At 44.1% G+C, this 17,017-nt stretch overlaps 1 protein-coding gene across 3 annotated transcripts in view; it reads left to right on the top strand.

Moving 5' to 3' along the window:
• SLC2A3 (solute carrier family 2 member 3) overlaps positions 1 to 8,205 on the top strand; it is an 86,193-nt gene extending 77,988 nt beyond the window's left edge. For all 3 annotated transcript variants that reach the window (XM_070790189.1, XM_070790190.1, XM_019961618.2), the window contains 5 exons: positions 48 to 235; positions 3,411 to 3,515; positions 3,870 to 3,971; positions 4,568 to 4,771; positions 5,535 to 8,205. In XM_070790189.1, the coding sequence (XP_070646290.1) occupies positions 48 to 235; positions 3,411 to 3,515; positions 3,870 to 3,971; positions 4,568 to 4,771; positions 5,535 to 5,747 (812 nt within the window). In that variant the 3' untranslated portion in view covers positions 5,748 to 8,205. The remainder of the gene's footprint in view (positions 1 to 47; positions 236 to 3,410; positions 3,516 to 3,869; positions 3,972 to 4,567; positions 4,772 to 5,534) is intronic.
• Positions 8,206 to 17,017: the final 8,812 nt, after the last annotated feature.

Below are 17,017 nucleotides of genomic sequence, written 5' to 3'. Positions count from 1 at the left end.
GCAAGGCATTAGCCAGTACCTTATCTGTGACCTCTCCTCTTCCGCAGTCCTCCAGAGACTCTGGGGCACCGAGGACGTGGCTCAGGATATCCAGGAGATGAAGGATGAGAGTATGCGGATGTCGCAGGAGAAGCAAGTCACAGTGCTAGAGCTCTTCCGCGCCCCCAACTACCGGCAACCCATCATTATCTCTATCATGCTCCAGCTCTCCCAGCAGCTCTCTGGGATCAATGCAGTGAGTATCCATTCGGGGCAGATGTGTCTGACCCATTTCACTGGAATCACCTGACCATCTTCCCTGGTGACTCAGTGGTAAAGAATCACCTGCCAATTCAGGAAAATGAGGGTTCGATCCCTGGGTCAGGAAGATCCCCTGGAGGAGGAAGTGGCAACCCACTCCAGTATTCTTGCCTGGAAAATCCCATGGACAGAGGAGCCTGGTGGGCTACAGTCCATGGCGTCACAAAGATTCGGACGTGACTTAGTGACTAAACAACAACACACCTGACCAGAGGTGAATCACACTGGCCACTGCTCACCTTCTGATATACCCAGGGTCTCTCACAATGTTTGCCTGGTAGTGGTTTCTCAGAAAACGCACATTATCCAGGTTTAGACTTGTCTTTGTATTTATCTTCTAAAGCTATATCTATAATACACGTTTGTGTGGCAAGATGAGAGAATGAAAAATTTCTCACCCTTAGTCTTAGAACTTGTCGTGAACATTTGTCCTCTTCCAGATTTTTTTAACATTATGGAGTATCATAATTTATCTAATTTTTATTCATCCTCTGTTTTGGACGGCTTTTTTTCTTTTTTGATTGTGCCTCTCAGCTTGCAGGATCTTACTTCTCCAACCAGGGATCAAGCCCGTGCCCCCTGCATTGGAAGTGAGGAGTTACCAGGCCACCAGAGCGAAACTGCTAAGTCCTAGTCACTGGACCACCAGGGAGTTCCCAACCACTCATTTTTAAAATATCCAGTTCTCTTTAACTCTCATCTGTCTTGGATGATGTCATCAATGATAACGTAGGCCATGTAATCCAGGCAGATCTGAGAACGGGCACACCTTGGGGTTTTTTCCCAGGACTTTACAACCTGAAATCAGTGTAAACCCCTAGGGAGCAATTAGGAGGTGTGAGGGTACCCAGACAGAGCTGGCCTTACCATTGTGTATATTTTTTACAACTTAGAATAGTAACTGTGATTGTTTAAAGTGTGGGGCCAAATGGAAGGTAGCATCGGGCAGGTAGCCATGATATTCTGTGCAAAAGTCTGCTTCCTTCTTTTGAGTCCTGGGTGTTAGCAGAGAAGGTATTCCTACACCTCTGTCCTTTTGCAGATAAAATATTTGATATATTTGGATATGGAGAACACTCCAGACCTCTCTCTAAGTACCAATTCATGAGCTGAGGATTTGCCATCATAATATGATCAGTGTGATCAAACCATTTTATGACAAAGCAGTTTTGCAAAAAACACATGATAACTTAAAATAGTAAGTTGGTCTTTAGCCTCTCTCCCTAACGCACCACAAGGAAACTTGTGTTTGTGCTTCCCGTGAGGGATTAGAGGCTATTATATTAGAACCTCAGAGGGAAGATGGTCTGAAAAGTCCTCTCGGATGGTTCCGATGGATCTCAGTCTCAAATTTCCTCATTTGAAAAACCACTGTAATAAAATATACACTCAGGACTGTCTGGAACAGTGAAACTGGGACTAGAGGGAGGTGTCCAAGTATAAAACGGGTCCTGAGAAGGCCACATTCTTCAGTTCTACAACCCAGGCACCTGCTTGCCTCCCCCAAGTCTGATCCCTGCAGAACAGGATCAGAAAAAGCCTACCCTGGGAAAGTTAAACAAATGGTGGATGAGTGCTCTGCAGGCAGGCCCCTTCCCCCTTCCCTCCTCCACTTCAGTAAATGATGGGTGAAAGTCAGTTTTCCAACCTACCTTTGAACAAACTATATTTTCTAATCTCCCTTAAAGGCAGAAGGGTAAGAGGCTGGACAGTGTTTACCCAGCAAAGTAAAACTGGCTTTCAGTAAGATAACATAGGGGTGAGCTTAACCTGGCCCCAAGGTTCCAGGCAGCATGACTTTATTATAAGTTTGCTTGATGTGTGTATGTCTGAGTTAGGTTTTTGATCTGTGTGCTTTTATATAAGAAGGAGAATTGGCATGATTATTCATCTCTAGTTTTAACTGTTCAAATGTCTTTCCTTACAAGCTTTATGTTATTAAATATTCTTGGAATTTTTTTAAAAAACAAATTTTAATTAGCTCACCCTTGCTTCTCTCCCAGAGCAGCAGTTTTTAATGAGGATGATACTATTTATCTCAATTTCCAAGAGCACAGCCTGAATCTTATTTTGGAAAATATACATGGTTTCTATCTTAGGCTGTAGGGCTTTGAAGACTTGTTTCTGCAGACAGTCACTCTCAGTGTAGGAGTGTATGTTGATCAAAAACTCTGATGAAGAACTTTTCCCTGACAGTCCAGTGGTTAAGACTCAGCACTTCCTGTGCAGGGGGCACAAGTTCAATCCCTGGTTAGGAACTAAGATCTCACATGCTGCATGGTGCAGCCAAAAACTAAAAATAAATAACAATAAGAACAAAAGAAAAAAACAGAATGTACCACACCAATTTTTTTTTTTAAGTCTGCTGAATAGGGGCTGCCGTGGAGGCAGATATTCTGGGTGAAATCATAAACTCCCAAACCAAGCCTAAGAGCCTGAGCAACCTAGATCCTGTTGCCTTGTTATCTTCAGGTCTGAGTCCAATGTTTCCACATCTCTTAAGTTATGGTAGTTGTGGCAGCCCTGCGTATTAGCACATTGTTGACTGAATAATAAGGATAGTATAAATTGTAGCTTATTTAATAGTGTGCATTCAATTAAAATAATCACTGGTGTTATTTACTAAAACACTTGTAAAGATCCAGTGCCTGGAATTCCAGCCCACGTTCTAAAAACAAGCAGGCTGAGGTTACCCTTCTGTTTCTTCCCTATCAAGTTGATCCATCAATGCCTGTCATTATTGGTGGGGGTGGGAGTTGGGGTAAGAGTCTATCGGTAAAGCAGAATTGAAAAACTTAACAGGACTTAAGCCATTCTATCTAAATTACTAAAAGCAGACTTCAGGAAGAGACTAAATGGAGCAGTAAGAATGAGCATAGTTTGGAGGGAAAAAATGGAGCTAAGTAGCTAGAGTTGAAGACAACTAACAAGAAAATAAGTTACAAAAGATCATTTGTTTGCAGAAAAGATACTGTGATTGAACAACAACAACAAAAAATTGCTGGAAGGTACTCCTGAACTTCTGGGACTTCTGAGTTGATTTTTTGAGGGTTCAGTGCAACTGCTACACACAACTGTATTTCACAGTCGCACCTTTTGTTCCCTATTAGGTGTTCTACTACTCGACAGGAATCTTCAAAGATGCGGGTGTCCAGGAGCCGGTCTATGCCACTATCGGCGCAGGTGTGGTCAACACCATCTTCACCGTGGTGTCTGTAAGTCAGATGTTTTGATCATTTTCAAGCAGGGTGGAGAATTCTTGGTACACATATTCAAGTATAGGTGGCATGTCCTTCCATCTCCCTGCTGCCTTTTAGTTAAACCTTTTTTGTTCTAATTCCCTGTTGGGGAAAAGAGCTATTGAATGATGAGTAAATGAAGATAGATGTGCAAAGGGAAGCACAGAGGGGACCGTGGAGGATGCTCTTAACTCAGAGCTAGAGGAGAGGCAGTGTGACTATCGCAGGTACCCTGCTGCTGGTCAGGCAGCTTCCAGTAGCTCATACAGTGTCTTCTGAAAAGGAAAGTGACATTGTTTCACGGGTACTTTTTCTAAATCATTTTTTTAGGTGTTCTTGGTGGAAAGGGCTGGGAGGAGGACTCTTCACCTGATTGGCCTTGGAGGGATGGCTTTTTGTTCCATCCTCATGACGATTTCTTTGTTACTGAAGGTGAGTACTCTTTGTAAAGGAAAGGGAGGAGTGGAGAAAGGTGAGGGGGTGGGTTGTCGAGGTTTGGTGATTACACAAGTGAACTTTGAGAGAAGCAATACGTGCAGAGGTTTAAGAAAAGTGGATTTTCAGAGATAGATAATTAAATTGCTGTCATCCCTATAGCTATATGACATAAAGCTTGTAAAATATATGGTCTCATTTCATTCTTAAAGAGATGTTAAGGTCATTAATCTGGTTTTACAGCTGATGAAATGGTCTCAGAATGTGCAGAATAACACGTGTGATCATACTGCTAAGATTCCAAGACCCAAGGCTGCTAGGACTTCCTTGACAGTCCAGTGGTTAAGAATCTGCCTTCAGGGAGTGAGGGTTCAATCCCTGGTCAGGAAACTAAGATCCCACATTCTGCATGGTGCAGCCAAAACAAAAACAAGAACAACAACAAAGCCCAAGGTTTCTAGGTCCAGTAACTCCTTTACATCATGGGATAGAAGGAACTTTTCATTATTCCATCAGTCCTCATCTGTGGGAAGCTGGCACCTACCTGGGCATGCTGTCTTTAATACTAACTTTCCTCTGTTCCTTTCTCGTAGGATAATCATAGCTGGATGAGCTTTATCTGTATTGGGGCCATCCTGGTCTTCGTGGCCTTCTTTGAAATTGGCCCAGGCCCTATTCCCTGGTTTATTGTGGCTGAACTCTTTGGTCAGGGACCCCGTCCAGCTGCCATGGCAGTGGCTGGTTGTTCCAACTGGACCTCCAACTTTTTGGTTGGACTCCTCTTCCCCTCGGCCGCGGTAAGTAACTTAAAACTCATGCAACCCACGTTGAAACCAACTAATACATAGTTCTTCTTAGGAACAGAATAGCAATGATAGGCCTTAGGATTCCAAATCAATATTTAAAATCCATCATTTGGTGTAGCATTAACAGCCTGATCCAAAAGGCTCACTGAGGATAGGATGTTAATGATGAGGTAGCTCCTACTGTAAAATGGCCTAGAGTTGATTTGTTAAATAAAGGAACTAGCAGTGGACATCTAGGATGCATTTCCAATTTCTGTGAGTCTTTTAGAAACCCAGATTTTTAAAAATAATCAAAAGGACTTTTCTGCTGGTCCTTTGGTTATGAATTCGCCTGCCAAAGCAGAAGACAGGGGTTCGATCCCTGGTTTGGGAAGACTTCACCTGCCACATGCTTCGCAATAAGAGAAGCCCACACACTGAAACTAAAGAGTAGCCCTCACTCACGGCAACTAGAGAAAGCCCAACCACAGCAGCGAAGACCTGGTACAGCCAAAAATAAATTAAAAAATAATGATATTAATCAAAAGTCCTAAAAACTCAATAGGTATTTGGAAATGGCTAACTTTAATGACTAGGAAAAGGAATGACACAAAATTGCAGAGAAATCTAGGAAGTTACCAATGAAATCATGAGCAAGTCACTGAAGAGACTGCACTGTTTTGATGAAGTCTAGGGGGGGTTATGCCTTCAAGGCTATTAGAAATATGATTGTGAGGGAACTGACTGACTCTTCTGTTCTGTATCTCTTCACCAGTTCTACTTAGGCGCCTATGTTTTCATCGTCTTCACTGTCTTCCTCGTTATCTTCTGGGTCTTCACCTTCTTCAAAGTTCCTGAGACCCGTGGCAGGACTTTTGAGGAAATTACACGAGCCTTTGAAGGGCAGACGCAGACAGGAACCCGCGGTGAGAAAGGCCCCATCATGGAGATGAACAGCATCCAGCCCACGAAGGACACCAATGCCTAAGAAGTGCCTCTTACCCACCTCCCTCCCGTCACGTAAAGCAACCTCCCCCTGAGCAAGCGGGGAGACCTCATCAGGTTGTAACCCAGGACTGTTTCTGAATGCTGCTACTCCATTCCTTTCTCATCCACATACTCGATGGGCGCTCAGAGTATCCCAAGGCTGGGGTTAGTCGTTGTGTTCAATGGCTTTTAAAAATTTCATTTCTTGGACATTCTCTTCAGCTCAGGAGAGACCAAGTAAACCTACCTTCATTTCAGGAGGGATTGGCCGCTTGGTATGTGACAACTTGGCCAGCTCCTGCTCCCTTAGGTTCTAAAATTGCCTCAAGGCATTTTGGGGAGTGGGCTAGAAGGTGCCATTCCTCCAACCTCCAACTCACCAGGAAGCAGGTACACTTAAGAGTGGAGGCCAGAGAGGGATTCCATAAGAGCTCCTCCTTCACTTCCGTACAGCTCTGCTGAGCAAATTAACTTGAGTTTTATTTATTTTATCTTCTGGTTTTATTGCATAAATATTTATTTTTTTAAATATAAAGTAATTTTACCAAATAATGAAAACATAAGGAAATTGAGGTTAGAGGGAGGTGCTTCAAGAGAGGTTATAGGGTGGAAGATTTGATACCGAAGAGGTTAAGGTGCAATAAGAAGGGAAGGATTTAGGGAGAAAGGTCATGCATGATTGGAGGATGCATGATGTGGTGTATGAGGTTTGCACGTTGCCTCTTAACAATTTCTATCCTTAAGATAAAAACTCTCAACTTTCTCAGAAAAGTCATGTGCCTGTATAAAGAAGCTATTGGTTTCCTTTGGAACTTTTTTCTTCATTTAAGATTATATGTAGTATTACTTGAAATGTAGCATTATTGCTAAGGTGGGCATTTTAGTTAATAGGGGTCTATGGGTTCTAATTTTGGATGGAGTCCAGAGAAGGGACGGTTATTTCTACAAATCCTCTCTCCCCTCACTGGACCAAGCAGCTTCTTTCTCTGTAGTAAACTCACTTTTAAAAATATTCCTATCACCCATCTGGTGGGAGAGCCTCCCAAGTGAGCAACCAAAAATCTTGGTTCTTGGTAGAGGTTCATTATTTCTTCAGTTTGTTGTTTAGAGGATTTTAGATGTTGATTTTTATTTTGCTTTAAGCCATAGCTTTAAAAGAACTTAGAGATGTTTATAGCTAACTTGGAATTTATAACCTCAGTGCTGGAAAACGATTTTCTTCCTGAACGATTATTATCCAGTTGACGTGTGTTATTACATGAGGGTCATCTCATGCTTGTTTATGTCTGTTTACCATGTCAAGTTACCCTTGTTACCACGTTACCATAGTGTTACGTCAGGTGCCCCCTGAGGGACTTGAACTTTCCTGTAGACCACACGTGACGTGTGCGTGAACGTGTGTGCACCGTCATGAAGCAGTTGCTGGTTATCTTGTTGGGTTCCTAAGGCCCCTGTTGGGTATAATGTGTTCAGACTTGTGTATATGTAAACAACACTGCCTCTGCTGGGTGGAATCTGCATCAATGGTTTTCTTTGAAACTTTAGAGTTCCATCTCATCAGGCTGCCTTTCCTTGTTGGAGAAGACAGAGAGAACTCCCTAAATGTTGAGACTGAGAGTGGAGGACTCACTCTCCACTCAGACAGCAGGGAAAGACAGGAAAGAGTGTGAGACCAGGACATGATGCCTCGTGGGTGCGCTGGAAGGGCGTCATGGGGGAGAGGGAGGCATTCTTAAGGGGACAATAAGCTTCTAGATCTGGGGTGGCGAGAGAGTTTGCTGAGATGGAGGGATTGCATTTGCCACAGCCCATGGCCACCTCCAGGATCATCCAGTATTTTTAGAAGTGGAGACTGGGCTCTTCATCCCTCCTTCATATGTTACTTGATCTCCCTTCCCCTCTTTGGTGCTTACATATTTCAAGCCCTTCAGTCAAACCCTTGCCTATGACAGTATTTTGGTTCTAATTTCTCACCATTCATTCCCTCTGGTTGCTGAGGCTTTGGGTACAAAACTCGCAGAGCCTTGGGACAGGGCTTTGCCGTGACGGGGGACTGTCCTCCAACTGCACCTCTGCTCCGACTCAGACCAGTGGGTTGGCAGTGGTGCAGCATGGAATTTTTTCCAGTTCTCAGTGACCAGGTTGTGAATAATTTCCAAATGGATTTTTTCTATTATTGTTACTACGGTTCTTTGTTTTGAAATAAAATTCTGAATGTACATATATAACATCACAGGCTTGGTTTTTTGTGTGTGTGGGGGCGGGGGGGACCTTCCTCTGTAACAAGTCAGCTTTAAATACCTTGTGGCTGCTCAGTACTTGTTGTAACCTAAATAAGTTTCTTATATGAGAGTTTTGTACAAATGAAAATAGCCATACTCATTTATTATGCGCAGATGAAATGGAAAAGCCTTAGTGCATTGCCTTGCATACTTAATAAATTATGTTGCTTGCGTTCACCAGTGAGAATTCTTCTGATTTTTCTCTTTTCTATTTCCTTTCTCCTCCAATCTTTGATCTCTGAAATTTATCCTACATTAATGTCAGGGTATTCATATATATACATATGTAATGTATGTGTATTATATGTTTTCCCAATGGCTCAGCAGTAAAGAACCTGTAGTACAGGAAATGTGAGAGATGCAGTTTCAGTTCCTGGGAGGGGAAGATATTCCCTGGAATAGGAAACAGCAACCTACTCAAGTATTTGCCTGGAGAATCCCATGGACAGAGGATCCTGGTAGGCTACAGTCCATGGAATTGCAGAGTTGGACACAATTGAGCAAGCACATTGTATATATATATCACATACATACATTTATATCACATCTATATGTATACACATGGAACACATCCACGTTTATATCCCTGTACTGCTGAAAAATTCAATAACTTCCAATCAATTTCTACCCTGGCTTAACACAACCCCCCCAGGGGCAGGGTCCCTGCTACCTCTCCGTCTGATTCACTGTTGTTGTTTTTTTAATTTTTATTTTACATTCAGCTACAGCTGATTTTGTGAAGATAAGTGAAGGACAAGAAAGCATGGCATGCTGCAGTCCAGGGAGTCACAAAGAGTTGGACGTGACTTAGGGACTAAACAAAAATAGCTAATTTACATGTTAGTTTCGAGTGTGAAAGTGAAAGAAAGTGAAAGTGAAGTCGCTCAGTCGTGTTCGACTCTTTGCAACCCCATGGACTAGCCTATCAGGCTCCTCCGTCCATGGGATTTTCCAGGCAAGAGTGCTGGAGTGGATTGCCATTTTATTCTCCAGGGGATCTTCCCAACCCAGGAATCAAACCCAGGTCTCCCGCATTGCAGGCAGACGCTTTACCATCTGAGCCACCAGGGAAGCAAAGTGATTCAGTTACACATATATCCATTCTTTTTTTCAGATTCTTTTCCCATATAGGTTACTACTGAATATTGAGTAGAGTTCCATGTGTTATACAGTAGATCCTTATTATTTTATATATGGTAGTGTGTGTGTGTTAACCCCAAACTCCTAATTTATCCCTCCCTCCCCATGTTGTTTACCCTTTGGTTAACCATAGATTTGTTTTTGAAGTCTGTGAATCTGTTTGTTTTGTAAATAAGCTCATTTGTATCTTTTTTTTTTTTTTTTTGAGGTCACATATATAAGTGACATTTGTCTTCCTCTGTCTGATTTCACTTAGTATAATCATCTCTAGGTTCATCCTAATTCAATACTTCTTAATTTACGTAAGGAAACACCTCATACCCACGATGGGCGCTCAACATTTTGATGCTTTTCCTTCATGTAGTTATGAAACTCCCTTGCCCAGTTTCCATTCATTTACTACAGGTAATCTCAAAGGCTACTCTCTTATTTCTACGAGGCCCAAGTAGGAGCGCCATAAAGCCTTCCTTGCTCCCAACATAACCTTACACTGTGGTTCTTTGTGTGTTAGGGGTGGAATGAAAGGATGGAATACCTGGCTGTCAGCAAGTGCATCATATTCTCCAAAACTGGTTGCTTTAGCTCCTTTTTTCCACCTTTGCTTCCTTATAATTCATTCTCCACATGACTAGAGTGTTCTTTTAAAATCAGATCATGTTGGGACTTCACTGGTGGTCCAGCGGTTAGGCATTCACACTTCCACTGGAGGTGTGGGCACGGGTTTGATCCCAGCTTGGGGAACGAAGATTCCATATGCTGCGTGGTGTGGCCAAAAGATAATTAAAAAAAAATCAGAACATGTCAGTTCCTTCTTCAAAACCTTCCAATTCCATTTAAAGCAGTCACGCTTAAAATAGTATTCAGGTTCTTCAGGAGACGGTATCTAGAGGATTTCAGAATGGCCCAGGGTTCGACCTACATAGTTGGCTGTCCTACAACACAACCTCCAACAAAATTAGGCTGTCTGGGACTCCTGGTGATAGAATTACAAAAAGGTTAGGGAAGCATCAAAGCCTACAGATGGTAGGGGGCTCATGCTGTGAGATCTGAAGATCTAATATGGTGGTCTGAAATGAAAAATCATGTCAACAGGACCTATGGTGGGTCCATGGGAGCCAAATGTGTCCTCGACAGGATCAAGCAGGATTTCCTTCTTGAGCAGAAAATCATGAAAGTGTTGAAGGCAAAAGCAAAAGCACAACACTTAAGAGTCAGAAAGCTAAATTTAAAAAGATTTCTAGGGACTTTCCTGGTTGTCCGGTGGTTGACTTGGAGCTTTCAATGTTCTTGGATTCAATCCCTGGTTGAGGAACTAAGATCCCCACATACCATACACCCAAAAAATAAAAACGGAGGTTTTTGGGGTTTTTTTTGTGGTGATGGCGATGTGGAATTCCCTGGTGTCTAGTGGTTAAGATTCCTTTGGTGCTTTCACTGCAGAGGCTTGGGTTAGATCCCTGGTTGGGGAACAGATCCCACAAGCCAAGGGGTGCAGCCAAAATAAATAAATGAAATGGAAACGTTTGAGCAGTAAAAAAAAAAAAAAAGAAAAAAAATAGTATCCAGACTCCTTTGCTATGGCCTGTAAACTGGGTGACCATACATCCCAGTTTATTCCTATTACCCTGGTGCAACTTTTCTGCTTTCATTCATTCTTATAACTGTCCTGACACTAAGTTCTGCTTCCCTTACCTAAAACTTTGCTTCTTCAGCTTCATTTCTTGTACTCTCTTTGGTCACTGAATTCTAGCCCCACTGGTTTTCTAGCTCTCCTATACATCAAGTTCATGATTACTTAGGTTCTTGTCACTTCTCTTGTGCTTGAAATATCCTGCCTCAGAATTTTGCAATGCTGAGTCTATTTGTGCATGAGGATTTAATGATGCTCTGCAGAGAATAAGCTCCAAAAAAGCAAGTACCTTGTCTTGTTAGGCCTAGCACACTGCCTGACATAGAATTTTTATTAAGTGTATCAATCTGACTTCTATCAAGATCAAAACTTTTACAACTAAAAACATAAAGAAGGGCTTCCTGGCAGCTCAGTGGTAAAGAATCCAATTGCCAGTACAGAGATGTGGGTTCGATCCCTGATCCGGGAAGATCCCACATGCCTTGGAGCAACATGCGCCATGCGCCCATGCGCCACAACTACTGAGCCTGTGTTCTAGAGCCCGTGCTCTGCAACAAGAGAAGCCACCTCAGTGGGGAGCCTGTGCACTGCAACTAGAGAATAGCCCCCACTCGCTGCATCTAGACAAAAGCCTGTGCAGCAATGAAGACCCAACACAGCCATAAATAAATTGGTTAATTAAAAAAAAAAACACACAAAGAAGACTGAAACCACCCATTGACCTAAACAGGGAAAGTTGAATTAAAAAAAAGTTATGATAACAAATGAAAAAAGGATGTAAGAGAACTCAGTATGGTATCCCAGGGCTGAAGGAGTGTATCCAAGGAAGTTCAAATTTGGGAGGCCACCTCCCCAAAGCTGAGGTTCAGAGCTCACTGGAAAAGGCGCAGTCACAATCCACCTGCTAGCAGAGGATTGCGCAGGCCAGCACTGGTGTGCGTTCCCCAGGCAAGTAGGAGACAAACTCTCCACAGCTGGTGGCCAGATACCTGAGTGTTTAGAGGACCTGAGGCCAACAACAGGTGAGAGGACTGGGGCCTGGTGAAGACTGATTGCTTAGGGCCGGGGGTGGGGGTTGCTGTAAGATGGCTGAGGGAGCTTGCATCCTGCCAGCATGGCTGGGACTGGGACACCATCAGATGTTCTCTCATCTACCCTCTTGATCTGTGGTGGTTCAGCGGGTAAAGAACCTGCCTGCCCCCTGCAGGAGATGCAGGAGACCTGGGTTCAATCACTGGGTCAGGAAGATCCCCTGGAGGAGGATATGACAACCCACTCTAGTATTCTTGCGTGGGAAATTCCATAGACAGAGAAGCCTGGCGGGCTACAGTCCATAGGGTCGCAAAAAATCAGACACGACTCAAGTGACAGCATAGCAGAAGCCCTCTTCCCTATATAGTATCCGCCTAGCACCATCTTCTGAAAGAACTTCATTGGCTCAACACGCCAATGAGACGGTTTATAGAGAATTCCGAGCATCCATCACAAGACAGGTCCTGAAGGATGAATTTGGAGCTGAGGCAGTAGATTGGTAACTGGCAGGATTCATGTTAGATGGCGGGCTGAAGCGGTACCTTGATGGACAGAATCGCCTCCTTCCACAGCTCCCAAAGCCACCAGATTCCAGATGCAATTCAGGTTGAAACGTGCCTTTGTGGGGGACTCGGGAGTAGGGGTGGGGGACCCAAATGTGTTTACTGCAGAAGTTTGGCCAAGGTTCAACTGGGTGGTCCCAGCTGAGGCTGGGCTATAAGGGTCTTCCCCAGAGCCAGGCAAACGAGACAGAGATACCGAGGAAGCCGCCCTGAGCCTCAGGGCCTCTGAGCCGCCGGATAACGTTAGGGGCGGGGCTGCAGGTGAGGCCTCAGCCCACTCGCTCTGGCTCTACGCTCTGGGTCTTTACCGCGCCGTCCTTTTGGATACCGATTCCCAAAGAGCGGCACCAACGACACTAGTAGCATCAGTGTCCGTGATCCCGGGCCACGGTGGCGGCGGCACCGCTGAAACTGCGGGTCCCGCCCTGGGTTCCTCTTCCTCCGGCAGTGGCCGCCCTGCTCCCTCAGCTCCCTCTGCTCCAGCCCAAGGAGCTGCCCGGCGCCCGCGTCCGTCGCCTACCCAGCTCTGCAGTCACCAGAGGCCGCGCTGTGCTGGACCAAATCGCCGAGCCTGCAGGAGGCGGGGCTTTTAGCCGAGCGGGGTGGGGGTGGGGGCCCTCCCGCAGCCTTCACTGCGCAGGCGCAGGTGGCCTCGGAAACCTGTTGGATTCCGGTCGCTTCAGTTCCAGCCTTTTCTGGCTAAAATCCTGGCCTTGCTTGGAAATTAACAGACCTTCAAATGCCCGTACTTCCCGCCCTTCTTATCCTGAAGAGAATTTAGCTACCTTTTCTTAATAGTTCAGGGTTTTGTGATTTGATTGATAGACTGAGTCACCAAAATTGAATCAGTTTCAGAGATTAAATTCAGATCTCACCTTAAAAAAATTGAATGAATCGTTAAAAGGAACTGCACCCTGTCGGTTAAGTGCTTAAGAACTGGACTAAAGTTAAATACCCAACAAGGTGTAAAGGTGCCAGTTTTGGTTTTGTTTTGTTTTTTAAAGCACCAAAATGTTTTATTGTGAAAAGTTTAATCTTTATCAACCTGAAGTGAGAAAGGGCTCCTATATTTTAAATCTTCATTTTTATTATGAGATTGAGCCAAGAAGTGGAAGCGACACAAATGTCCAGCAGTGAGTGAATGGATAAACACAATGTAGAGTATGCACCCCAGGGAATATTATACAGGCTGGAAAAGGACAGAAATCCTGCATATCCTTAGGCATGGACGAACCTCGAGGCCACGATATTAGGTGAAATAAGCCAGTCACAGAGAGACAAGTACTGTGTAAGTCTACTTGTATGAAGTATCTGCTGCTGCTGCTAAGTCGCTTCAGTCGTGTCCGACTCTATGTGACCCCATAGACGGCAGCCCACCAGACTCCCCTGTCCCTGGGATTCTCCAGGCAAGAACACTGGAGTGGGTTGCCATTTCCTTCTCCAATGCATGAAAGTGAAAAGTGAAGTCGCTCAGTCGTGTCCGACTCTTAGCGACCCCATGGACTGCAGCCCACCAGGCTCCTCCGTCCATGGGATTTTCCAGGCAAGAGTACTGGAGTGGGGTGCCATTGCCTTCTCCATGAAGTATCTAAAGCAGTCAAATTCACAGAAACAAAGTAGAGTGTTGGTTACCAGGAACTGGGGAAGGGGAGATTAGAGTTGTCTGATGGGTATACAGCTTCACATTGAAAATGAAAGTCGCTGAGTCAGGTCCGACTCTTTGCGACCCCATGGACTGTCCATGGAATTCTCCAGGCCAGAATACTGGAGTGGGTAACGTAGCCCTTCGCCAGGGGATCTTCCCCGCCCCGGAATCTAACGGGAGTTTGTTTGGTTCGGTGAAGGTGAGGGCCATCTTGCAGACTTCTTTTTTGGGTAGGGGTGGGGCTTGGGGGTTGCAAACTTTTTGTATTCTTTCATGGCAGAAAGGGCAAGAGAGCTTTCTTGCGGGTTTGGGTTTTTTTTAATGTGGTAGTAATTCTTCTATGTCTTACTTTTACTCATTTCCCAATGTGCCTTGGACATTACCCCACATTAGTAACTAAAGAAGAGTCTTCCTTCTTTTTAGGTTCTCCATCATAGTGTGGATACCACAATGGATCCAACCATCCCCCTCATGGATTGGCATTTAAATGTTTCTCATTTTTTGCCATTTCAACAAAAAGTACAGCAGTAAAGAACTCTGTAAGGGTATCATGTCACACACATGCCAGTCAGATGAGATCAGATCAGATCAGTCGCTCAGTCGTGTCTGACTCTTTGTGACCCCATGAATCGCAGCACGCCAGGCCTCCCAGTCCATCACCAACTCCCGGAGTTCACCCAGACTCACGTCCATCGAGTCAGTGATGCCATCCAGCCATCTCATCCTCTGTCGTCCCCTTCTCCTCCTGCCCCCAATCCCTCCCATCATCAGGGTCTTTTCCAATGAATCAACTCTTCGCATGAGGTGGCCAAAGTACTGGAGTTTCAGCTTTAGCATCATTCCTTCCAAAGAAATCCCAGGGCTGATCTCCTTCAGAATGGACTGGTTGGATCTCCTTGCAGTCCAAGGGACTCTCAAGAGTCTTCAACACCACAGCTCAAAAGCATCAATTCTTCGGCACTCAGCCTTCTTCACAGTCCAACTCTCACATCCATACATGACCACAGGAAAAACCATAGCCTTGACTAGACGAATCTTTGTTGGCAAAGTAATGTCTCTGCTTTTGAATATGCTATCTAGGTTGGTCATAACTTTCCTTCCAAGGAGTAAGTGTCTTTTAATTTCATGGCTGCAATCACCATCTGCAGTGATTTTGGAGCCCAGAAAAATAAAGTCTGACACTGTTCCACTGTTTCCCCATCTATTTCCCATGAAGTGATGGGACCGGATGCCATGATCTTCGTTTTCTGAATGTTGAGCTTTAAGCCAACTTTTTCACTCTCCACTTTCACTTTCATCAAGAGGCTTTTGAGTTCTTCTTCACTTTCTGCCATAAGGGTGGTGTCATCTGCATATCTGAGGTTATTGATATTTCTCCCAGCAATCTTGATTCCAACTTGTGTTTCTTCCAGTCCAGCATTTCTCATGATGTACTCTGCATGTAAGTTAAATAAACAGGGTGACAATATACAGCCTTGACGAACTCCTTTTCCTATTTGGAACCAGCCTGTTGTTCCATATCCAGTTCTAACTGTTGCTTCCTGACCTGCATACAAATTTCTCAAGGGGCAGATCAGGTGGTCTGGTATTTCCATCTCTTCCAGAATTTTCCACAGTTTATTGTGATCCACACAGTCAAAGGCTTTGGCATAGTCAATAAAGCAGAAATAGATGTTTTTCTGGAACTCTCTTGCTTTTTCCATGATCCAGCGGATGTTGGCAACTTGATCTCTGGTTCCTCTGCCTTTTCTAAAACCAGCTTGAACATCAGGAAGTTCATGGTTCACATATTGCTGAAGCCTGGCTTGGAGAATTTTGAGCATTACTTTACTAGCATGTGAGATGAGTGCAATTGTGTGGTAGTTTGAGCATTCTTTGGCATTGCCTTTCTTTGGGATTGGAATGAAAACTGACCCTTTCCAGTCCTGTGGCCACTGCTGAGTTTTCCAAATTTGCTGGCATATTGAGGGCAGCACTTTCACAGCATCATCTTTCAGGATTTGGAATAGCTCAACTGGAATTCCATCACCTCCACTAGCTTTGTTCATAGTGATGCTGTCTAAGGCTCACTTGACTTCACATTCCAGGATGTCTGGCTCTAGGCCAATGATCACACCATCGTGATTATCTGGGTCGTGAAGATCTTTTTTGTACAGTTCTTCTGTGTTTTCTTGCCATCTCTTCTTAATATCTTCTGCTTCTGCTAGGTCCATACCATTTTTGTCCTTTATCGAGCTCATCTTTGCATGAAATGTTCCTTTGGTATCTCTGATTTTCTTGAAGAGATCCCTAGTCTTTCCCATTCTGTTGTTTTCCTCTATTTCTTTGCATTGATTGCTGAAGAAGGCTTTCTTATCTCTTCTTGCTATTCTTTGGAACTCTGCATTCAGATGTTTATATCTTTCCTTTTCTCCTCTTCTTTTCACAGCTATTTGTAAGGCCTCCCCAGACAGCCATTTTGCTTTTTTGCATTTCTTTTCTATGAGGATGGTCTTGATCCCTGTCTCCTGTAGAATGTCATGAACCTCATTCCATAGTTCATCAGGCACTCTGTCTATCAGATCTAGGCCCTTAAATCTATTTCTCACTTCCATTGTATAATCATAAGGGATTTGATTTAGGTCATACCTGAATGGTCTAGTGGTTTTCCCTACTTTCTTCAATTTAAGTCTGAATTTGGCAATCAGGAGTTCATGGTCTGAGCCACAATCAGCTCCTGGTCTTGTTTTTGCTGGCTGTAGAGAGCTTCTCCATCTTTGGCTGCAAAGAATATAATCAATCTGATTTCGGTGTTGACCATCTGGTGATGTCCGTGTATAGAGTCTTCTCTTGTGTTGTTGGAAGAATGCATCAATTTTCTTCGGACAAAAGTCACAGAAACTAAGTATAAATAAAACACTGTCACCAATGAGAACTGTAAAGAATCCGCCTGCAGTGCGGGAGACCTGGGTTTGATCCCTGGGTTGGGACAACCCCCTG

The sequence above is a fragment of the Bos indicus genome, chromosome 5 (genome assembly GCF_029378745.1).
Source record: "Bos indicus isolate NIAB-ARS_2022 breed Sahiwal x Tharparkar chromosome 5, NIAB-ARS_B.indTharparkar_mat_pri_1.0, whole genome shotgun sequence".
NCBI lineage: Eukaryota > Metazoa > Chordata > Mammalia > Artiodactyla > Bovidae > Bos > Bos indicus.
This window is presented reverse-complemented; position numbering and strand designations above follow the sequence as displayed.